General features: G+C 44.8%; 1 protein-coding gene across 3 annotated transcripts; it reads right to left on the minus strand.

The window, feature by feature from the left end:
* Positions 1-443: 443 nt before the first annotated feature.
* On the minus strand, positions 444-12,142 carry GRAP2 (GRB2 related adaptor protein 2). 3 transcript variants are annotated; one of them, XM_035551813.1, is made up of 7 exons: positions 12,028-12,142; positions 8,736-8,827; positions 6,339-6,458; positions 5,012-5,177; positions 3,276-3,407; positions 1,110-1,229; positions 444-728 (listed from the first exon to the last, which is right to left on the minus strand). In XM_035551813.1, exons 1-7 carry the CDS (start codon positions 12,103-12,105, stop codon positions 549-551), a joined length of 888 nt encoding a protein of 295 aa, XP_035407706.1. In that variant the 5' UTR covers positions 12,106-12,142; the 3' UTR covers positions 444-548. The 3 variants fall into 3 exon arrangements, with proteins under 3 accessions (XP_035407706.1, XP_035407707.1, XP_035407708.1); XM_035551814.1 differs by lacking the exons at positions 1,110-1,229; positions 3,276-3,407; XM_035551815.1 differs by lacking the exons at positions 1,110-1,229; positions 3,276-3,407; positions 6,339-6,458.
* Positions 12,143-18,310: the final 6,168 nt, after the last annotated feature.

An 18,310-nucleotide genomic window follows, 5' to 3' on the forward strand; every position in this document is an offset into this window, starting at 1 on the left:
GAAAAGTCAAGGTTGCCTTGCACCTCAGCCTAAGGACCCCTTACTTTCCATCCCTACCTGAAGGATTAATGTAATTACCCATCATCATTTAACTCACCTGGGCATTAGTCCTGCCTCTGAAAGAAAGGTGAAACAGAGCCTGAAGGTACTATGAGTGCAACCAGATCTAAAAGAAAGGGGTAGTACTACCTAAAGATTGAAGCCTGACTTGTCTGAGGTGCACTTCCACAAAACAAACCTAATTGCAGGAAGTTATCAATACTTAGCCAAAGTAATAACAGGTCAGGAAGGATCCAGCAAGGTCTCAGTAAACAGTCCAGGATTCTTACTCCCTTCCCCTTTATGGATGTAAAAAACAGGGGAAAAAATTCCCACCCTCTTCAAAGGGTTCTGTTTCTTACCAACATTTCAGAAGATCAATTCCCAATAAATTAAGACAAAACCAAAAACACCATATGTCCTGGGGGCAAGGGAAGGTTCACTCCCTCTCTGTCCCTGTCATGTCAGAAGAGCAGCTCTGATACGGCCCTCTGGGGCATACCATGCCCTCACAGGAGCACCGGTGTGACATAGTTGGCAGGGAAGAGACCTAGTTCCCCACGCAGACGTCCTTTCCACCATGATGGGTTGGAGCTGTCTAGAACCTCTACGATATCTCCACTGCGGAAGCCCAGCTCGTCGTGTTCCACAGCATCAAAGTCATACAAGGCACGGACCCATAGCGTTCGCTGGGAAGGAGATAGAAACAGGCAGGGAAAAAGGAATCACATGCTTGATCCAGACCCACTGGTGAGCTCAGGCTCACTCACAAAGTCCCATATGGCTATTGCATTGAGCTCATGCTAAGTTCCCTCTTCTAATAATTCTGCATGTTAACTAAGACTGATCTTGAGAACAGTCTTGGAACTACGCTCATGTAGATTCAAACAGATTCAACCACATTCAAGCAGCTGTGATAGAGTCTTGAGACTCAGAAACATCTTCTAAGATGTATCTCAACAGGCGAAACACACTATTCCTCGTGCAACCTCTGTGCAGGTAGCATTGCCTAGACTGCTTGCCATTGACAAGGAACCCACTGAGTTGGGCCTTGCAAGTACATCACTCACAGGTGTCTGCTGGTGCAGGGGGTCTGTGTGTCTCCGTTGCATAGCTGCTGCACTTCCTTGGCCATGATTCCTTAGTCCATGCAGCCCTTCTTTCCTGTCCAGGCTCCCTCCGTATCTATCCTAGAAAGACAACAGCAAGAGAAAATTCATGAATATACTGAGGTGTAAGAATGAGGGGCTTTAAGAGTCATTGGTGGTCAGGGTCCAAGCCTCATACAAATCATCTTAAAAGTCAGCTTCCAGTACAGTCCCTGTGCTGCAGTCCTGGAAGCAATGTCTCTCATGGAAGAGGTCACCTTAGACTGTTCTATTTTGGATTTTTCTTCTTAGAAGTTGGAAGTTGACTGTTCTCAGCTGTGTTCCACATCTGCTGAGGGGCCAGTGGCTTTTTTGGCTTCTGGGGGTTTTGGAGAAAACCTAAGACTATTATGTCACAGGTGAAAAGCCAGCTCAACAAGGGGAGTTTTGCCTTTCTGGAGTTATTATGACCCAGTCTCCCTACTTTACTTTTTCTTTGGGCTGCCCCACACTGTAAAGAGCAGGGAACAGGCCTTCAAATCCAGTAGCTCAATTAATGAATGAGGAAAGAGAAAAAAAAATTCATAGAAAAAATTGCATATGACTGCAAATCTGAAGTCATATCCAAATCATCCAGGGAGCAAGTTCTCTTTTGTCTGCACAACCAAGGAGTGTCTGAGCGTCTTCAGCTCTTCAGGCCTTTACATGCACTGAAGTTGTTTTTACTTTTTTTTTTTTTTTTTTTTTTTTACAATAACAGTCTGACAGAATCTGTTATCATGTTTACTCAGGTTGCAGCAGTACTTCAGTGACACAAGATCTGATCAGTTGTATCAACAGAGGGGAGGAAGAACAGCTTGTGTTTGCTGTGAGCAGCTATTGTTTTCTCCCTCTTGCTGCTGATTTTCTTGCACCTACTCCTCTACACGCTCCCTTGGTGTCACTTAACACCTTTGTCTGTCTAAAAGGTCCCTGAGACTGGGGCACAATTTGCACCTCAGCTGTCCCTGCCTAGATGTGACTGAACTCAATTTCGCTTTGCAGCTGCAAGATTTACTGCATGGACACTTCACACCTCTGAGTCTTTCTGCTCTGTAACGAATGTGACTCAGGCATAGACAGTGCTCCAAAGAGTGCAGGTCCTCAGCTTTGTCAGAGATTGTGTTATTCCACCATCAGTCCCCTGACAGGCAATGCTACTTGTCTGATGAGAGAACAGCCATTCCATGATTGTCCCTGGCCATGTGATACAGGAGTTCCGACGTCTTAAGGAATGTGGCTTTGGATTTCTTCCCTTCATCAAGACAAGTCCTCTCCTTGGCTGATGCTACACTGTCTCTGCCAAGAGACATGAGACAACCCCAGTGTCTTGGATTTGGCTGAGATAGAGTTAATTTTCTTTGTAGATGCTCACATGATGCTGTGTTTGGGATTTTTGGGAAAACTATTTCCCCCCTAATTAATCAGGAAGAACTTTGAAGACATCACCAAGGATTGCTGTTGTCCTCTCCATTCCTATGCCAGCAAGAGAGCAAAGAAACATCATGCATCAGGGGTGCAACGTGATGAAAGGGAATACAAAGGGCCCAGAACAGGAGGAGGAATGTTTTGGAGGAAGCCAGGGTTTGCTAGGGTTACCATAGTCATTTCTAATCCCTGATGTGTTTTGTGGTTCAGACTGTCAGTGGAATAAGACAGAGAAGAAACAGGCAGCAAGGTTTGACTTGTTCTACAGACTCGAGAGGAGTTCCTGAAACTACCTATTCGTGTGTGCAAGATCTGGGAGTGTTTTTCCGAACTGTCACAAGACACTACCCTTGCTTTCCATTTTTTGGGGTGGAGCTCAGTACTCTTAGGTTCCCAGTGAAAGGGTCACAGTGTGCTGATTTCTTTTTTTTTTGCTGGTTTGTCATTAAGTCCCAAAGATTACAGAACTAAATAAAAACTGTCGTTTGTTTCAGCCCAAAAGATCTGCCCAGGCCAATGCCATCATTGCTGCTACTTCCATATGAAGATATAACTGACTCTGCCTCCTAAAGCAGACTCAGAGTGGCAGATTTTGATAAAGTGACTGTTCACTTGCTACCAAGCAATCAAGGCCAATGTTTCATGTGCCCAGGCTTCATGTGACCTCTTTCCTGGTAATACCTGTTGCTGGTGCAGTACAGGGACTGGATGATCCACGTATCTCCTGGATATAGAAGAATGAGCTTCTGCAGATGCTCCACCCAGATGGAGTGCTTCCCATCCCATCCGTTCCAGACTCCCACCACGCCTTTCCTGATGGAAGAAAGATCCCAAAAGTGAGATCAGGTTTTGCTTCCCACCACAACCCTGACTGAAGCTTAGCAATCATTACCTACTGATCATTATCATGATCCTTCACCTTGGAGGCTCTTCCAAAAGTATGCTCCTGGCCCTCTGAACAGAAGGACAAATAAAGAATCCCATATTTTAGATCTTCTCCATCCCCGATTCGAAAAGTGGGTAGTAAAAGGTGATGCTGGGCTGGAAATGTGATCACTGATGTCAGGACCAGCATAGGAGGCAAAATCTTTTTGGAAATACTGCCCTTAACCTCCATTTGTCTCTGCACTAAAATCCGTATATTACTATCATTTTATCATATGGTTGTAGCATCTAGAAATTCTAATTGTGAACTGAAACCCCACTGTGATGAGCGCTAAACATACCCTGCTGAGCCTATCACCATAACAAATATACAGAGCATTTGCCAAAGCAAACTTGACTCCTGTTCTTTCATTTGCCTGTCTGCATCTTGGAGCAAATGCTGTTCCCTTTCCCTCCCTGCTCAGAGTCAGCCCAAACAGGTTGTCTTACTGATGGATATACATGCATTCAGTCTTTCTTTCTCCTTCCCCAAACTATTATTTGCTGTGATCTGTTTCTCATAGGTCCCATAGTGTCTATTTTACATCCCACTAATGCATTTTTAAAGTGCTGAATAAGTGGTCTAGAAAGAGACAACAACACAAGCCCTTCCTTCAGACTGAGAAAGAAATCCTCTCTTTATTGGAGCCAGTAAGAATGACCCACATGTAGCTTGTAGCACTCTCCTGCTTCAGTGAGCAAGTTGTGCACTTTCTGCCTTGCCTCTACCTGTACATCCTGGTAATTTAATACCAGAATCCGTTTCCCAGTAAAGCAGGACTTTGGTTACTGCAGTGACCAGGTGCGTTCACTCCCACTATTGTGTGCGCAATGCATAGCAGGCTTTACTATGTCATTTGCTTGTTCTCCTGGCACAAAACCAGGCATTCATTGGACTGGGATTTCCCTGCCTTCTTAAACATCTACTACGTCCTTCCTGAATGCACAGCTTGTTCCCAGATCTGCCCCCTACCAGCCACTGCGCCAGGTTCTGCCTTGGGTTCCTCCACATCCCTTACTACACTCACTAAGTAACAGGAGACAGATGATTCTTCTCAGCACAGAAACTTTCCACTGAAATAACAGCTGCACTCTGTGTACATTCAAGGACGCTAGGAAAACCAGACTCAAATTCTTCTCAGACACAGCCTAACAGCAAACTTTGTACCAGACCTTATGAAATCTAGGCGTTTCATAAGGCATGACCTGCTTCCCTCGGTTGTGCAAGGCATCTTAGGATTTCAGCTCTGAGGCCTCAGCACAGCTTTAGCAAAGCACCTCTGTGCAGATTTGCAGCATTTTCTATCACAATCCAAAACAAAATCAGAAAATTCTGCTCAAATTAACTAGAAATCTATGTTGCAGGGCCCACCAGCACAGTGATATGATTGGGTTTCCAAGGACAGATCTCCCTCCTAGATATTCTTGTAAGCTAAATTCCTTCACAAAAAGGGTTTCTCCCTGAGGAACTCCTAAGGATAGTTTGTGTTTACCTTCTCTTCTCGTTCGTCCCTCAGGAAGATCTGCTTCTGCCTGGAGATGGAAGTTGTCTTGTAGTAGTCTACCAGCTTGTTTAGCGAGTAGAATTTCTCTGTCCACAAGTAGTAGTTACCCTTTGAATCCCTCATCACTTTGAAGTGTTGCACATCATCTTCATGCCTGAATCCAGTTGAAAAAGTAAGAGATCACCAACTGGCTTGCACCTTCGTCTTCTCAGAAGAAGTCTTTTCCCGAAGGGAACCCTAACAGTTCTTTCTGACACTTGGCCAAATCTAGACTTCTGGAAAGTAAACCAGTGGTAGCCCTTATGTGTACTGGACCTAGATGTGGCTCTGTATTTCAAATGACACATCAATTTACAAACATGGAATGTCGAAGGGCTGGCCAGTCACAGGTGCTATCAGAACAAAGCATAGGGTTTTAAAGCCTCTCATTTGAAATAAAGGCCAGAGGAGCTTTGAGGTCCGCAAATATCTAATAGCTTTATTCTGTACTATGTATGAGACACAAAGGTACAGTTGTAGTCTACCCTGAACTGGAAGGGATGACTTAAACAAGCATCTGATACACAGAAATAGGTGGCCACAGCAGAGTTAGTGTTCCTGGCAAAATGTTTTCCTGCATTCCCCCCAGATAATTTTTGAACTCTCTGAATCAGAAACTTCACAATGCTTAGAAAAGGCATTGCCAATCACTACTTTAATTTAAAATCGATTATTGATTGAACATTGATTAACTGAAAATCAGAAAACCAACCATCGTTTAACAGCTCTGCTTTGAAGCTCTGAGAATACACTAAGATAGGCTGAGATACACTAAGTGGCTGAAATGAAGGTGGGCTGCTAGTAAAAAGAAAAAAAAAAAGGCTATTCTTATCCAATGGCTGTTTTATTGATCTGTGGGAAATAAGCTAATAATGTAATTCTGGTGGTAGTGGAATTCTTGGATATAGCAAATGGCACTGTCAAGAAAATAAAACAAATGGAAGGCACACTTTTTGCACTGTGGAAGATGTCCTGTGAACCACCTTGCTTTGCTGCAGCTCCTTCAGAGAAGCAAGTCGCCAGGGGATGCAGCTTTGAAATGGGGAATTCACTGTGTCACTTGAAAGACAGAAACATTTGGGAATCAGATGCCTAATTCATTCTCATTCATGTGACACAGCAGCACTGCCAGTGACTGGCAGCATGCAAACTTCCTGAGAGGCAATGTCACATTAAGACTCCTGTCATTAGGAAGCCAGACCATTAGAAGAGACCACTTATGGAAGAGACCATTAACCAGGAAAAGGGATAGGAAAACAGTGTGCCGAGCAGATACCTGACAGAGATGGAGAAGTCACCATGAGAGTTCTGACTGGCCCGGACAATGAAGGAACCAACTCCTTTGCTCATGAGGATGCTCTCGGCTTCGTGGCGGGATATCCTCTCATCAAACCATCTGTCAAGTGGGAAAAATCATGGAGACAAGAATAAAGAAGGTGAATTAAATTAAGGAATAGAAAAACTGAAGATAAGGAGAACATGAATAAGCAGGATGGAAGAAAGACAAAACAAAATAATCAGAGGATCCCACATGTCTACTCCCACTGGCCATGTGGAGGCAGACCATTTTCTCTGAGCTGTAAAAGCATGTGCATGCAAAGAGAACCACGTAAGCTTTGGCCTGCTAAGTAACGCTCAGCTGAAAGTGTAATTACAGGCACAGTAGAGTAAGGTGTTAGTCAAGGAAATTTAAAATTACAAATGTGTATATATATGTACATATACGCACAATTCTCAGACATACATCAAATTGCTCTTGGTAAACTGATTGAAAATTACTGGACTGTGATGGATATATTGCAAGGGACAAACATAAATTTTTAACAGAAGCAAGGCATGAAAGTTTCAGTACTAATAAATTGGCTTTTGCAAGAGTTATACTACCACAAAATCTCAGAAACACAGAATACATAAGTACACTTATGTAAATTTAACCAAACATAACAAATGGATAGTATAAGGCACTGGACAAATAATGAGAAAAGTCACCTTAAACAGTAAAATAATGTAGCGTCAATAGGAAATTTTAAGTAGAGAGAAAAAACATCATGTACACTCGTATATGTCTGTGGCTAATAAGATCTACAATCTGCAGTCTTCTGCCTTTATGTAATGCTTAATTACCTGTATTGCATTACAATTAAGGACTGATAATTTCAGACTGTCATTTCCTCTTTTGAGTTTTGTTATTCTTCTCCATCACAGTTTACCTATGTATCATTAACAATCAAAAGGGAAATCAGACTTTAATCACCATTGATAACTGCTCTTGATGATTATTGACAATACATAGATAGGAAAAATGGTCCATCAAAAATAGGAGACAACTTTCTTCCCTACATCTGGTTCTAGCATCTGGCCTTCAAAGTGCAGACATGCTACTCATAGAAAAGTGTCAAAGTGGAAATGTTCCTTCACAGTTCTCACACAGAGAAAACATCATGAGGAAAATGTGTGTGAAAAAAAGAAGCTGCTAGTGTCCCTGCATGATGCCACAGCCCTGAGAAAGGGTGAACAAGCACAATTAGCTGGGAGATTCTGTCCCCATGAGGCCCAAAAGCAACAGCCCATATTTGTAGAGCAAATTAAAAACGTCCTTCAGCTCAGCCAGGCAGGCTGGCTCATGTCCAAACAGACTATCCAGTAAGTGCCACCTCCAAAGGGGACAGTGGCACTTCTTTGTAGGCCAAAAAATCCCTGCACGCTCCCAGTTCGCCTGCCCAGGGCACCAGTGTGTTAGAGCTAGCAGGACTGGGCTTGGTGCATGCTCTGTCTCCTTCTTCTGAAATGCTGCATCACTTCTAAAAAAGAAGGCAATTAGAGGGGCTTCAGGGAGGATTTCTGCCAACTGAAGGGAAAAAGGCTATAAAAATGCCACCCGTTGGCATATTTATGGCACGGGGCTGGACAGCACATTTAGCAAGCGTTTAAACACCTATCAGTCCTTGCTGTCGTGTCATCTACACGGCGGGGAGGGAGGAAGGGGGGTATGCCTGTCCTCTGACAGATCTGTGTTTGGGTGTGCAGTCACGAAGCGTGGAGAGGGGTGTGTGTGTGTCTGTCTGCATGTGTGTGGGAGCAGGGTGGCATGTCTGGTCTATCGTCTTTGTCAATCCATTAGCAACACCAGCTGTCACATTTCGTGCAGCATTGCACTGACCTCTAGTGCATCGAGAGAAACTCGCACACGCTTCGTGGGGGGAGGGAACGTGGATGGCAGGGTAGGAAAAAGGGAGTTAATGTAGTTAAGAGTCGGGGGGGAGGCGGATTACATTTTTTTATAATTCATTTATGGAGAGTTCTCGCTCTTCCTTTTGTGCTCAGACTGTCTCTGTTGCCAAGACTTCACATCATGCCTATTCTTCTGTCCAAGGAGAGCTAAATGCAGTTCCTGCCACATCCCGGTGACATCCCTCTGAGCAGCAGTGACAAAGGAGTCACTTGAGAGTGATGCAGAGCATTGAGAACCATTCAGTTCGGAAAGAACACAGGATGCTTCAGGGTAGGAATAAGGTGCGCTGGCAGAACTGTGTATAGCATTATGGCAGTCTTTGCCAGCCTTAAATTGCAGTATGTTATAACCAGTGCTTCCTCTGTCACACCTGCCTACCTGCACGCACACACAGACACACTCTCTGTGGCACTGTGTAACGGTGGTGCGCGCAACACTTACGGTGGAACGTGAAAATCAATGAAGTTCTTAGGAACGTAGCCCTCTTGACCCCTGAGTTCAGCCTTGTACCACTCTTCCTGGGAGCTCAAAACCTGCAACGGAGAGACAGATGAAATAAACGCATCTCCTGAGAAAGGCAAAAGGAACTAAGATTCTGATAGAAAACTCGAATTTTGTGTAAAAGAAAAAAAGAAAAAGAAAAAGAAAGAGAACTCCTCAATATGCTCTACTTCCCACCCACCTTGCAGCAAGGTTAGTGGCTGATGACCACTTCAGTGCAAACAAAACAGCATTGAAGAATGCTGGGTGGAATTAGACGCATAGCTTGTTAACTTTATCCCTTCATCTGAATGCTGTTTCAGGTGGCTGGGGATGCAGCCTGAATATCTCTGATGTCTGTGAGATGGAGGAAATCAGCTCGGAAGGACTTAATAGGGGTTTAAGGAGTTCTCTGTGCTGCTTTTAATAGTTAGTACTGGATCATGTCAGCTTCACAAGGGAGGAAAAATCCATGAAAACTCCTCTGACATGTATGTGTATGAGGGGTATACAGCTATACCTCTGTGTGTGTGTGTGTTATGGCTGCATGGATATCATCATGCGCTCTCGCATGTCATTTTGCAAGAGAGTATTTTAGTGGGTTAAGTCCTCAGCAGCCCTGAGCTTGCCAGGGCAGATAAAAGTAGGAGGCAAAAAAGTATTTTAAAGCCACTATTAGCCACTTCCAAGATCGTTGGACAGCAGGAAGCCAGCCCACAGTGCACACTGGCGCAGCTTCTCGAGTGTTGACATTAATGTTGACTATAATGGCCCTTAGGGACAGCACTGCTGATCAGGGACTGCCCAAATTCACTGCTTCCTGGCTGATGGCCTCTGATACAGCTCTAAGTTAGAGACGAGAGGACGGATGCAACCATTTTGTGATTTTGCCGCAAATGGTGTGGTGTTTGGTTTGATGTTCCAGTTCCTGGGATGGAATTCCTTTTTATAAAGTAGAACATGTTTCTGTTCCTTCTGGGTTTGGAGAGGAGCCTGAAAGTGTGAGCCCTGACAGTTTTTGAAGAAAAAAAGCAAGTGGAAAAGACTTCATTTGAAATCTATTGTTAACAATAATAATACTCGTTCTGTAAGCCAATCTCATGTGTTTGGGAGCTTAACACACATTCTAACTGCTTGGTGCTGGCAACAGGATGTTACTGTCTCTGGGGCTGATTCTCCATTGCCTTGCTTGCCACACAGGCTTTTTCTGCGCATCTGGGTAATGAAAGTTGAGGAGTAGAAAGCTGTGGAGATCCCTGCTTGTCCAGTCACTGCTTCACCCACCCCGGGTGCTGGATTAAGGTTCCTTTTTGCTGCTGTGGCAAACCGAAGGGGATGATAGCTACATCCTGCTCTGGCTCATGGCCTGCTCTGTTGGCAGCAGGGTTTCCAGAAGGACCTACCTGATGGTCCTCGGTGAAAAGCTGGAAGGTTTCACTCAGTGTGTCATCCTCTCAAAGAAGGATGTGGGGTGTGTGTGTGTGAGAGAGAGAGAGAGAGAGAGAGAGAGAGAGGGTGGATTTCCTCCTGTCACTGGTGGTTGTGGGCCTTGTGTTTCCTGTTTTCTAATCTCTACATCAATACTGTTCATCTTATCTCCCTCACAGATCAGAAAAGACAGCCAGGAGGTTGCTCAGGCAGCAGAAGGGGGCTCGGGACAGGGTATGAATGTGTGTGTGCGTACGCCAGAAGGAGAGATGTTACTCAGGCGAATTTACCGTTACTATGGCTTGGGCGGTGTTATTTTGTTCACCTCAAGGACGTTAAAACAGGAGGCAGCCTGACTTTTGCGATAGTGAAGTTTCAGTGACAACTAATATTAATACTGGTGTGTAGCATTATTTGACACTTTTCATCAGTAGCTTTTAATGTAATTTGAAAGGAAGCTTTAGCTTATGATGATTTTACAGGGAGGGAAATGGAGTAACAGAAGGAAAAGTGATCTTGCCAACACTGTCACCCAAGACAGGGGCTTAATGAAACCGCAGTCTCCTTAGAAAGCAGATATCAGGTAAATACCAGGGATATGAGGACTACTCTTGAACTATGGAAGAATCAGGAATGAGAGTTTTCATCAACCCTTAAGAGAACAAGTGATTTCTCCAGAACACTTCTCATAGCTCTCTGGAAAAAAAAATGGTCTTTGATCTCAATGAGTTCTGGATGCCATCAGCTTTGTCTAAGCTTCAAAGATTAAAAGGGCAATAAAATAAAAAATGGTGATGGAAGAGGCAAGGCCGAGATGTAATATCTGGCCATTAAATGGAACAGCTGGGAATGTACAGAGAGGTAGTAAAGGCTTCGTGGCAGAACAAGGGTTTAGACCTGATTGTTGTACAACATCCCTTCGGCCAGTGAAGGAGTCAAGGCCTTAGAGAGGTGTTTTACTCAGTCACTTCACACTAAAACAGAATAGCTATGCTGTGGACTGAGAAGTGAATAAGTAATGAGGGTATAGGGTTAACAAGTAGTCCCCTATGGGACTTCAGTAGGGTTAGAACTGTTCTACCATAACATAAGCCAAACAACTTTAAAGAGACTCTCACACTTTCACATGCGCTGTATTGCATATGATCATCTCTACTTCTGCCAGTCTGTCGTTCTTTCACTACTAAATTCCTGCAGGGTGTATATAACAGTATTAGCTGAGGACCATTTAAACTCTTCCATTGTGTGTATAACAGACTGTTTTGTGGATATTTCCTCTTCCATTTGCAATTGCCTAAAACCCCTGTGGCAACTAACAGTGATTACTTACAGTGAAAAGTTACATATAAGTTCTACAATGCATGACACCTATCATTTCTAACAGTTTAATAGTTGGAAATAAGGAAAACAGCAATCTGTCTGGCCCACACTCATCCTGCGTACCTTTAGGCATAGTCTTCCTAAACACAGTCACCCTAGACTACCTATATAGTCAATGAAAACAGAGTGAATCTTCAAAATCTGTTCTGCCAAAGACCTGGCTCTCTTCCCCTGCAAAGATACTTCCTTGCTGACTACTGGAGGACTGTAGGACAACTACATTTGTAGTTTAGGGACCTAAAATCAAGCGGAGTGGACACAGACTCAAGTGACCTGGGAGTTGCTGGTTGACATGTAGCAAGCCATATGGGTGTCTAGTGTCCTGCATTTCTATCCCAGTTTATGGACATCTGTGTTTGTCTGTTTTGTTAAGGCAAACTGGAGCACAGAAAGACCTGGCAGAATCTCAGCACTGAGCTGTCATCATGCCTGGAGCTGCACTTACCTTCAGTATGTCCCCAGCCTGGAAACTCAACTCATCCTCTCCAGAAGCAGTGAAGTCAAACTTGGCGATGGCTTCCATACTGTGTCTTGGTGGCAGGGCAGAGCTGGAAGAAGTATATGCTTGTCAGCATCAATGAGCTGCTGGGACTGCTGAGTTTAGCTTATAGAAAGCTTATAGGCAATGCTGTGATTTGCACATTGTTGAGAATGCACCTACCATTAGAAGAAGGTAGTTACTAGACAGTGAAAGACATTAGCAGGCAGAAGAGATGGCATGGCCAAGAAGACACAACTTGCTCAAGTAATTCAAAGAATCCAACGTGTAAGCTCATTCCAACAGCTGCAGAAATTCCTCTACAGCAATTTCATGGAAAAGTTTGCACACATCACCCAAATAACCTGGTAGCAGGGAAAAGCTTCTTCTGCGTAGACCAAGGACCACTCTGACTCAGTTCCCAATAAAGCAAGTGATTCTGTCATGCAATAGAAGAATGCACTTGCCCTCTGCAATGACTAACTCTTTATCTCAAGAGAGAGACAAATTGTGGACAAAATGAACAGCTTGCAATAAATATAATTTTTTCTTGGATGGAGTCCACGATTCTGAAGGTTGAAAGAGACTTTTTTCTGTGATGGCTTAGCATGTCTAACCACAACTTTCAGCCAGGAAAAACTGTTTGCAGAAAGAATCCAGTCCCTGTTTTGAAGTGGACAGAGTGTGAAACTGTAGCACTGACAAATTTAAGGCATGCACCTACCCTTCCTCAGCGTTCATAACTTAGGAGCCTGAAACGTACCAGACAGCCTGCAAACCAGAGCCTGCTTTTCATCAGCAGAGCACACGTGGCAGGGGAAGTAGCAACACGAGCTTTGCTTCTTCACCACTTCCTGCTCATGTAACTCGGGACCACTTCTACGATCAAGAGAGTTACTTGGTTCCCATGGCTGGCTTGTGGACCCAGCAGCCCGGCAGTGAGGCTGCCAGTGACAAGGTAAGAAAAGCTGGGCAGTGCCACATTCATCAAAGGTGCTGCTGGGGGCTGTTCTCACAGTCCAGCTTGTGAAGACCATCCAACAGCTTTAACACAGAAGTAACTTTAATGGTTACTAAGCTAGGTTCATCTGGGAGCAATGATCCTGAAGCCAAAGGCTCCATTACCTACCTTCACCTCCCACAAAAAAATACAGGAAATACATAGAGAGGTTAGAAGGATGAAAATTACAGACAGAGGTAGTGCTGTTGAGATGGCACCAGGATTCAAGAGGAAAAACGCCGGCATGGAAAGATAAAACGTTTCAGAGGGAAAAAAAAAAAAAAAAAAAAACACAAACCAGGAGATCTAGTCAGGATAGCCAGTCTAGCTGGGAACTAGTCACAAACCATTGGGGTGACTGACTTGTCACTGCCACCAGTGCTGACCGAGCTGGTGGCAGATAGCAATACAGCAACACCAAGGTTTGATCCACAGAGTCCGACTGTTCCCTCTTGCCTGATGCCTGCCTCACCAGCAAGGACTCTTTGGGTGTCTTTACGCAGACAGTGAGCGTGCTAATGCTTAGCCTGATATTTCAGTAAATCCTAGCTGGCTTCTGTGCATGTTAACTGTATAAAAACAGTTATTTATTGGCTAAGTTGTGTATTTCCTGCTCGCAGAGTCCCTTTGCACTTGACAAAAGATGCCTGGATAAAGCAATCCACAAGAGGGGCCACAGCATCACTGGAGATTAGTACCGAGATTCGTTACATCTCATTTCTAACTACAAAAAAAAAAATAATCTTCACTTGCTTTCTCTTGGATTCCATTAGCACCCTCTTTTTTTGCTGCTTATTGCAGGTGAATTTGTATTCATGTGACTGACGCGAGCTACGCAGCAAATTGGTGAGCAGTCACAGGCAGCTCTGCCCATTAAGTGCGAACCCTTCATAGAGCAGCCGGGCTTGTTTCAGTGCTGGGGCCTCCCAGCTGGCTTGGCACACATGCGGCTGTCGTGACCTGCCATACGCCTGCAGCTCCAGCCCAGTGCCTCAGAGTTTTGTCAAACGCTTCAATACTGAATCGCAGCACCTTACCAATGTGCTTTATTCACATTATTGAGCTTCCCAGTTGTTCCCCCGACCTTTTCACCTCCTTTTCTCACCATCCACTTATTGATGCTCTTTAATTCTTACTTATTTGCACTGTATGTATCAGATCTGCAAATATGGATTAAGCTTGGCCTCCGATTGCCCCTCTCTTATTCAAGGCACTGGTGTAACTCTGTAGGTGCAGATCAGACCTGATCTGGGGACTGCCCTCTATTCTTACACTGACATGCTTGGAGCTCCAGTCTGCAACACCCCACAGCCTGTGTGAGCCACCTGTGCACTAATAGAGCGTAAGGGTATTAAGCGGGGGTGGAATTAACCATTGAGGGAACTAGATAGACAATGATACCCTTTCATGGAAGAGAACTGAAGAAAAAGACCGAGGAAAATTATTTTAATAAGGGACGTATTTCAGCATTATATCTTGCAGCAGAGGGCTGCTGCAGAGAGATCAGAGCCAGAAGTGCAAAAGATTCCTGGAACTCCTAAGTGCAGAGCATTAATCTCAGCTTGAGAGAACAAAACAAAACAAACAAAACAAAAGCAAGCAGTTAAAAACAATAAACTGCTTAAATACAAATCCCGTACTTGATTTTTGCTCCTTAGTGACAGGAGAGACAGTGGGGGCTCTCTCTGCAGGAGGCATGAGAGGAGATAGCCTTTCGTTTTTCAACATCCCAAGCGATAAAGATGCTATTGCAGACGTGAGTCCCTCAAAGGGAGAAGGGCTTGCGAAATGGTTAAAGTCTCCTCTCTCACCTCATTTTCGATTTCAGCAATCACAACCATGGGGAGAGACCAGGAGACAGATACCTCTTCAAACAATCTAACACATGGATTAAATGTGCTTTTCATTGCCAGCGGCTGGATTTAGAAGCGACTCTAATACCATACAGTGTTGGCTGTGTTGATAAATCAGCAATGCAGTAACACTGTGGCCTTAAGCTCTTCCCCCACCAACTACTAAAGCAACACTAGCCAATAATCCCGTCTTTGAACTCCAGCCTACCACTTTTCATCACCTGAACTTCAAACCAGTTCTGTTTTTCTGATCCTGTTCCTCCCTCCATCTGTACCTCGAGGACCCTCGCTCCGTGCGGGTCAGTGCTGGGCCCTCATGAAAACTCCCCTGCCAGGGGCTCTTTCTGTCCCTCTCTGCATGTGTGTGACCTCGGCACCATCCCACAACACATTGAGATGGGATTTTTTTTGTAATTGTCATAACTTACATTTCATTTCTCAAGCACCTTTCATCCCAAAGGACAGCACTGCTGTTTGCAAACAGCCGGATTCCGCTTTTAACTGCCTGGTGCAACTCCTTTGAGCTTTCGAGTAACCAAGGACAATTTTAGACTGTGCATAATGTTCTGCGCGAAAACCACCTTTGTACAGGATTTAGCATGCAGCCTATGCAACGTTTAAAGGAGGATTTTTCAGTTCTGAGTGTGGGTCGACCGGTACCTCCATTTTGTGCTGACTCCCTGCATGGAGGTGAATTTTCCCTGTGGTTCCCCACTGTAACGAGGCGGATCCAAGGGGCATGGGGCTACTGCCATTCTGTGGGACCAACACAGCGGAAGACTCATGAAAGAAGAAACGAAAAGCAGCTCGGCTTTGAGAACACTAGGTAGGTATTTCAGCTTGGCAAAATGCCATTCCCTGAGCAAGAACATCAGCATCTCTCTGTTGATCAAAAGCGTCAAGGCCTAAATCATGTCAGCAAGCAACACGGTCTGACAGCAGCATCCCAAAGAGTTTAACGCCGTTCCCCTACTGGGAATCAAATGGATCAAAATCAAATGGATCAATCAGCTGGATCAAAATTCCATAACAGCAATGCCAGGGAAGGTCACCACCTACGAAGAGTTTACCACTCCGAGACAGCCCAGGCTCAGCCCCACTCAATCTCACGTATTAACATCACAGAAGAGGGCACAGTGGCAACGATGTGCCTGCTTAAAGGAGCCACATGAACAAAAGTTTGATTTTCATGCCTGCAGCATGCACACCTCCAGCGGGCAGCTCCATCCAGCGAGGTTTTGCACTGATGGATGCCGTGTGAGCTGCTGTGTCTTTGTTCAGTTCTGCAAGAACAACCTATTGGACTGATGAGCAACCAGGGACAGAATTCAACCCCGAACATCTGTACAGAAACTCCAGATGACATTTCAGCAGAAACAATGGTGAAGGGACCCGTTATCTAGAAGAGCTGTGATAGATAAAAGCTTTGTTGTCACCAGCTAAGCCACATACAAGTGGCATGGGAATATTTCGTTCCAAAAACACAAACCTCTTGCTACCGAGTTAACGGTGCAGCTCTGCTGACTGTCAGTGATAAGAGGGTAAAATTTATAAGGGAGAACAAGTCACTAAAATGCTCAGCACTGCCACATTTAAGTCTTGGCTGTCCTGCCATCCAAAGGAATTCAGAGCTCTGGGCTGAGCCCCTGCACAACGCCCATACAAAATAAATCTCCTAGGAACAGGATTCACAGAACGAACAAACTTCCAGGGCTCTATAACCAACAGCAGTTGGTAAGAAGTGCCCCAGGCAATGATGGCACCTCATCTCCCTGAGGAAAACCTGGGCCTTCTGCGCTGTTTCCAGTCACGCCAGAGCAGAGCTGGGCAGCACCACAGGAAGCCTGTACACCGGCAGCACCAAAAGAGAGTATCACAGCACTGCAGATTATTGTGAGAGTATACAATCATGAATCTTTGCTGTGCTAGGGTTGGTGTGGAGTACTAGGGTGGGGGAAAACACCTCCTGTTTGCGCACCTCCTCCTTTGGTTTCCAGCAGGTCAGATTTGGCTGAGGGGCAGGGATTTGTCCTGCAGAAGCACTGCCCTGCTGGGGAAGCTGCTGAACAAGATGGCACTGGGATCCCATGCTCTTCCCCTGCCTTGCATTTCTTTACTTCTCCCTCCAAAAGCCCACCATCCTCCCTGATACCTTTCCCACACAGCTCAGCCCCCCCAGGTCCCTGAGCCATGCTCGCCCCATACCTTGTGGCAGCTCTCCTCTCCTCTGGCACTTTGCTAGAAAGCAGGAGGCACGTTACCATCTAGGGGACGGAAGAGAAGGAGAGCTCAGCCCATAGCAGGCTCCTCCCTGCAGCAATAATGTGCCACATCGGTAGCGGGTCCACGTGTGTGGACGATGACAGTCGGGAGTGGGCACAGGGGACAGATGTGGGGGCACAGCACAGTGGCAGGCATGGACCATTATCAGTCTCTAACGTTGGAAACATTTGGTACGATGCATGTTTATAATGGTGCTGGCAGTTGAAAAGGACCTGCCCTTTGCTGCTGCCCCAGCCCAGCCTGGTTTAACAGACAAATAAAGGAGGGTACGGTCCTTAAAAAGTGTAAGTTGTACCCAAATAAGGAAAACAGAAAAGAGCACAGATCTGGCGAGTTAAATGAGAAACCATATAAAGTCCGTTGAAAAGCGTATCTTGAGGAACAAGTAGCTGCAGACATAAAAACATGTAATATAATTATTTTCAAAGACAACAGAAGCAGGAAGCCTGCCAGAGTGTCTGTAGGGCTCACAGATGATTGAGATGTAAAAAGAGTGCTCAAAGAAGATAAAGACAAGGCATAAATGCTAAATGAATTCTCTGCATCCATGCATCTTCCAAAGGAATGTAAGTTGGTCTCTGCACTGGGGTTTTCTCTGCCGAGAAGAGCCAGGGGAACCGGCTCCAGCTGAAGAAATGGAAGAAGAGGTTTTAGGACAAAACAGTAAATGAACAGGAGTAAACATGAGGATTTGATATTTTAGAAATCTTGACGGAAACCTAAACTTAGCATGAAATAGTAACAGTTGAGCAATTAAGCTGTGGTATACAATGTAGTACCTAACCTGGCCTCAATACTAAGCCAAAAAGCAGCAAACACCACAATTTTTAAAAGTGCTTTGAGGGGATGCAAAGGGCAGGTCCAACTTCCGTATGTCTGAACTGATAGAAACAACTATGAAGAAAAGAATTACTGGACACAAGAGAGAAACAACATAGCAATTGCCCTTCACACAGCTTTTGCAGAAGGAAGTCATACTGCCCAAATCTGATGCAGTTCTTTGAAGGAGCTGATGAACACGTGGATATGGGTGATCATTTGATACGATGTACTTGCATTTCTAAATCCTTTCAGATGAAGACTCTCACCGAAGACTCTTAAAAAAACCTCTTAA

Source organism: Cygnus atratus, chromosome 1 (genome assembly GCF_013377495.2).
Source record: "Cygnus atratus isolate AKBS03 ecotype Queensland, Australia chromosome 1, CAtr_DNAZoo_HiC_assembly, whole genome shotgun sequence".
Taxonomy (NCBI): Eukaryota; Metazoa; Chordata; class Aves; order Anseriformes; family Anatidae; genus Cygnus; species Cygnus atratus.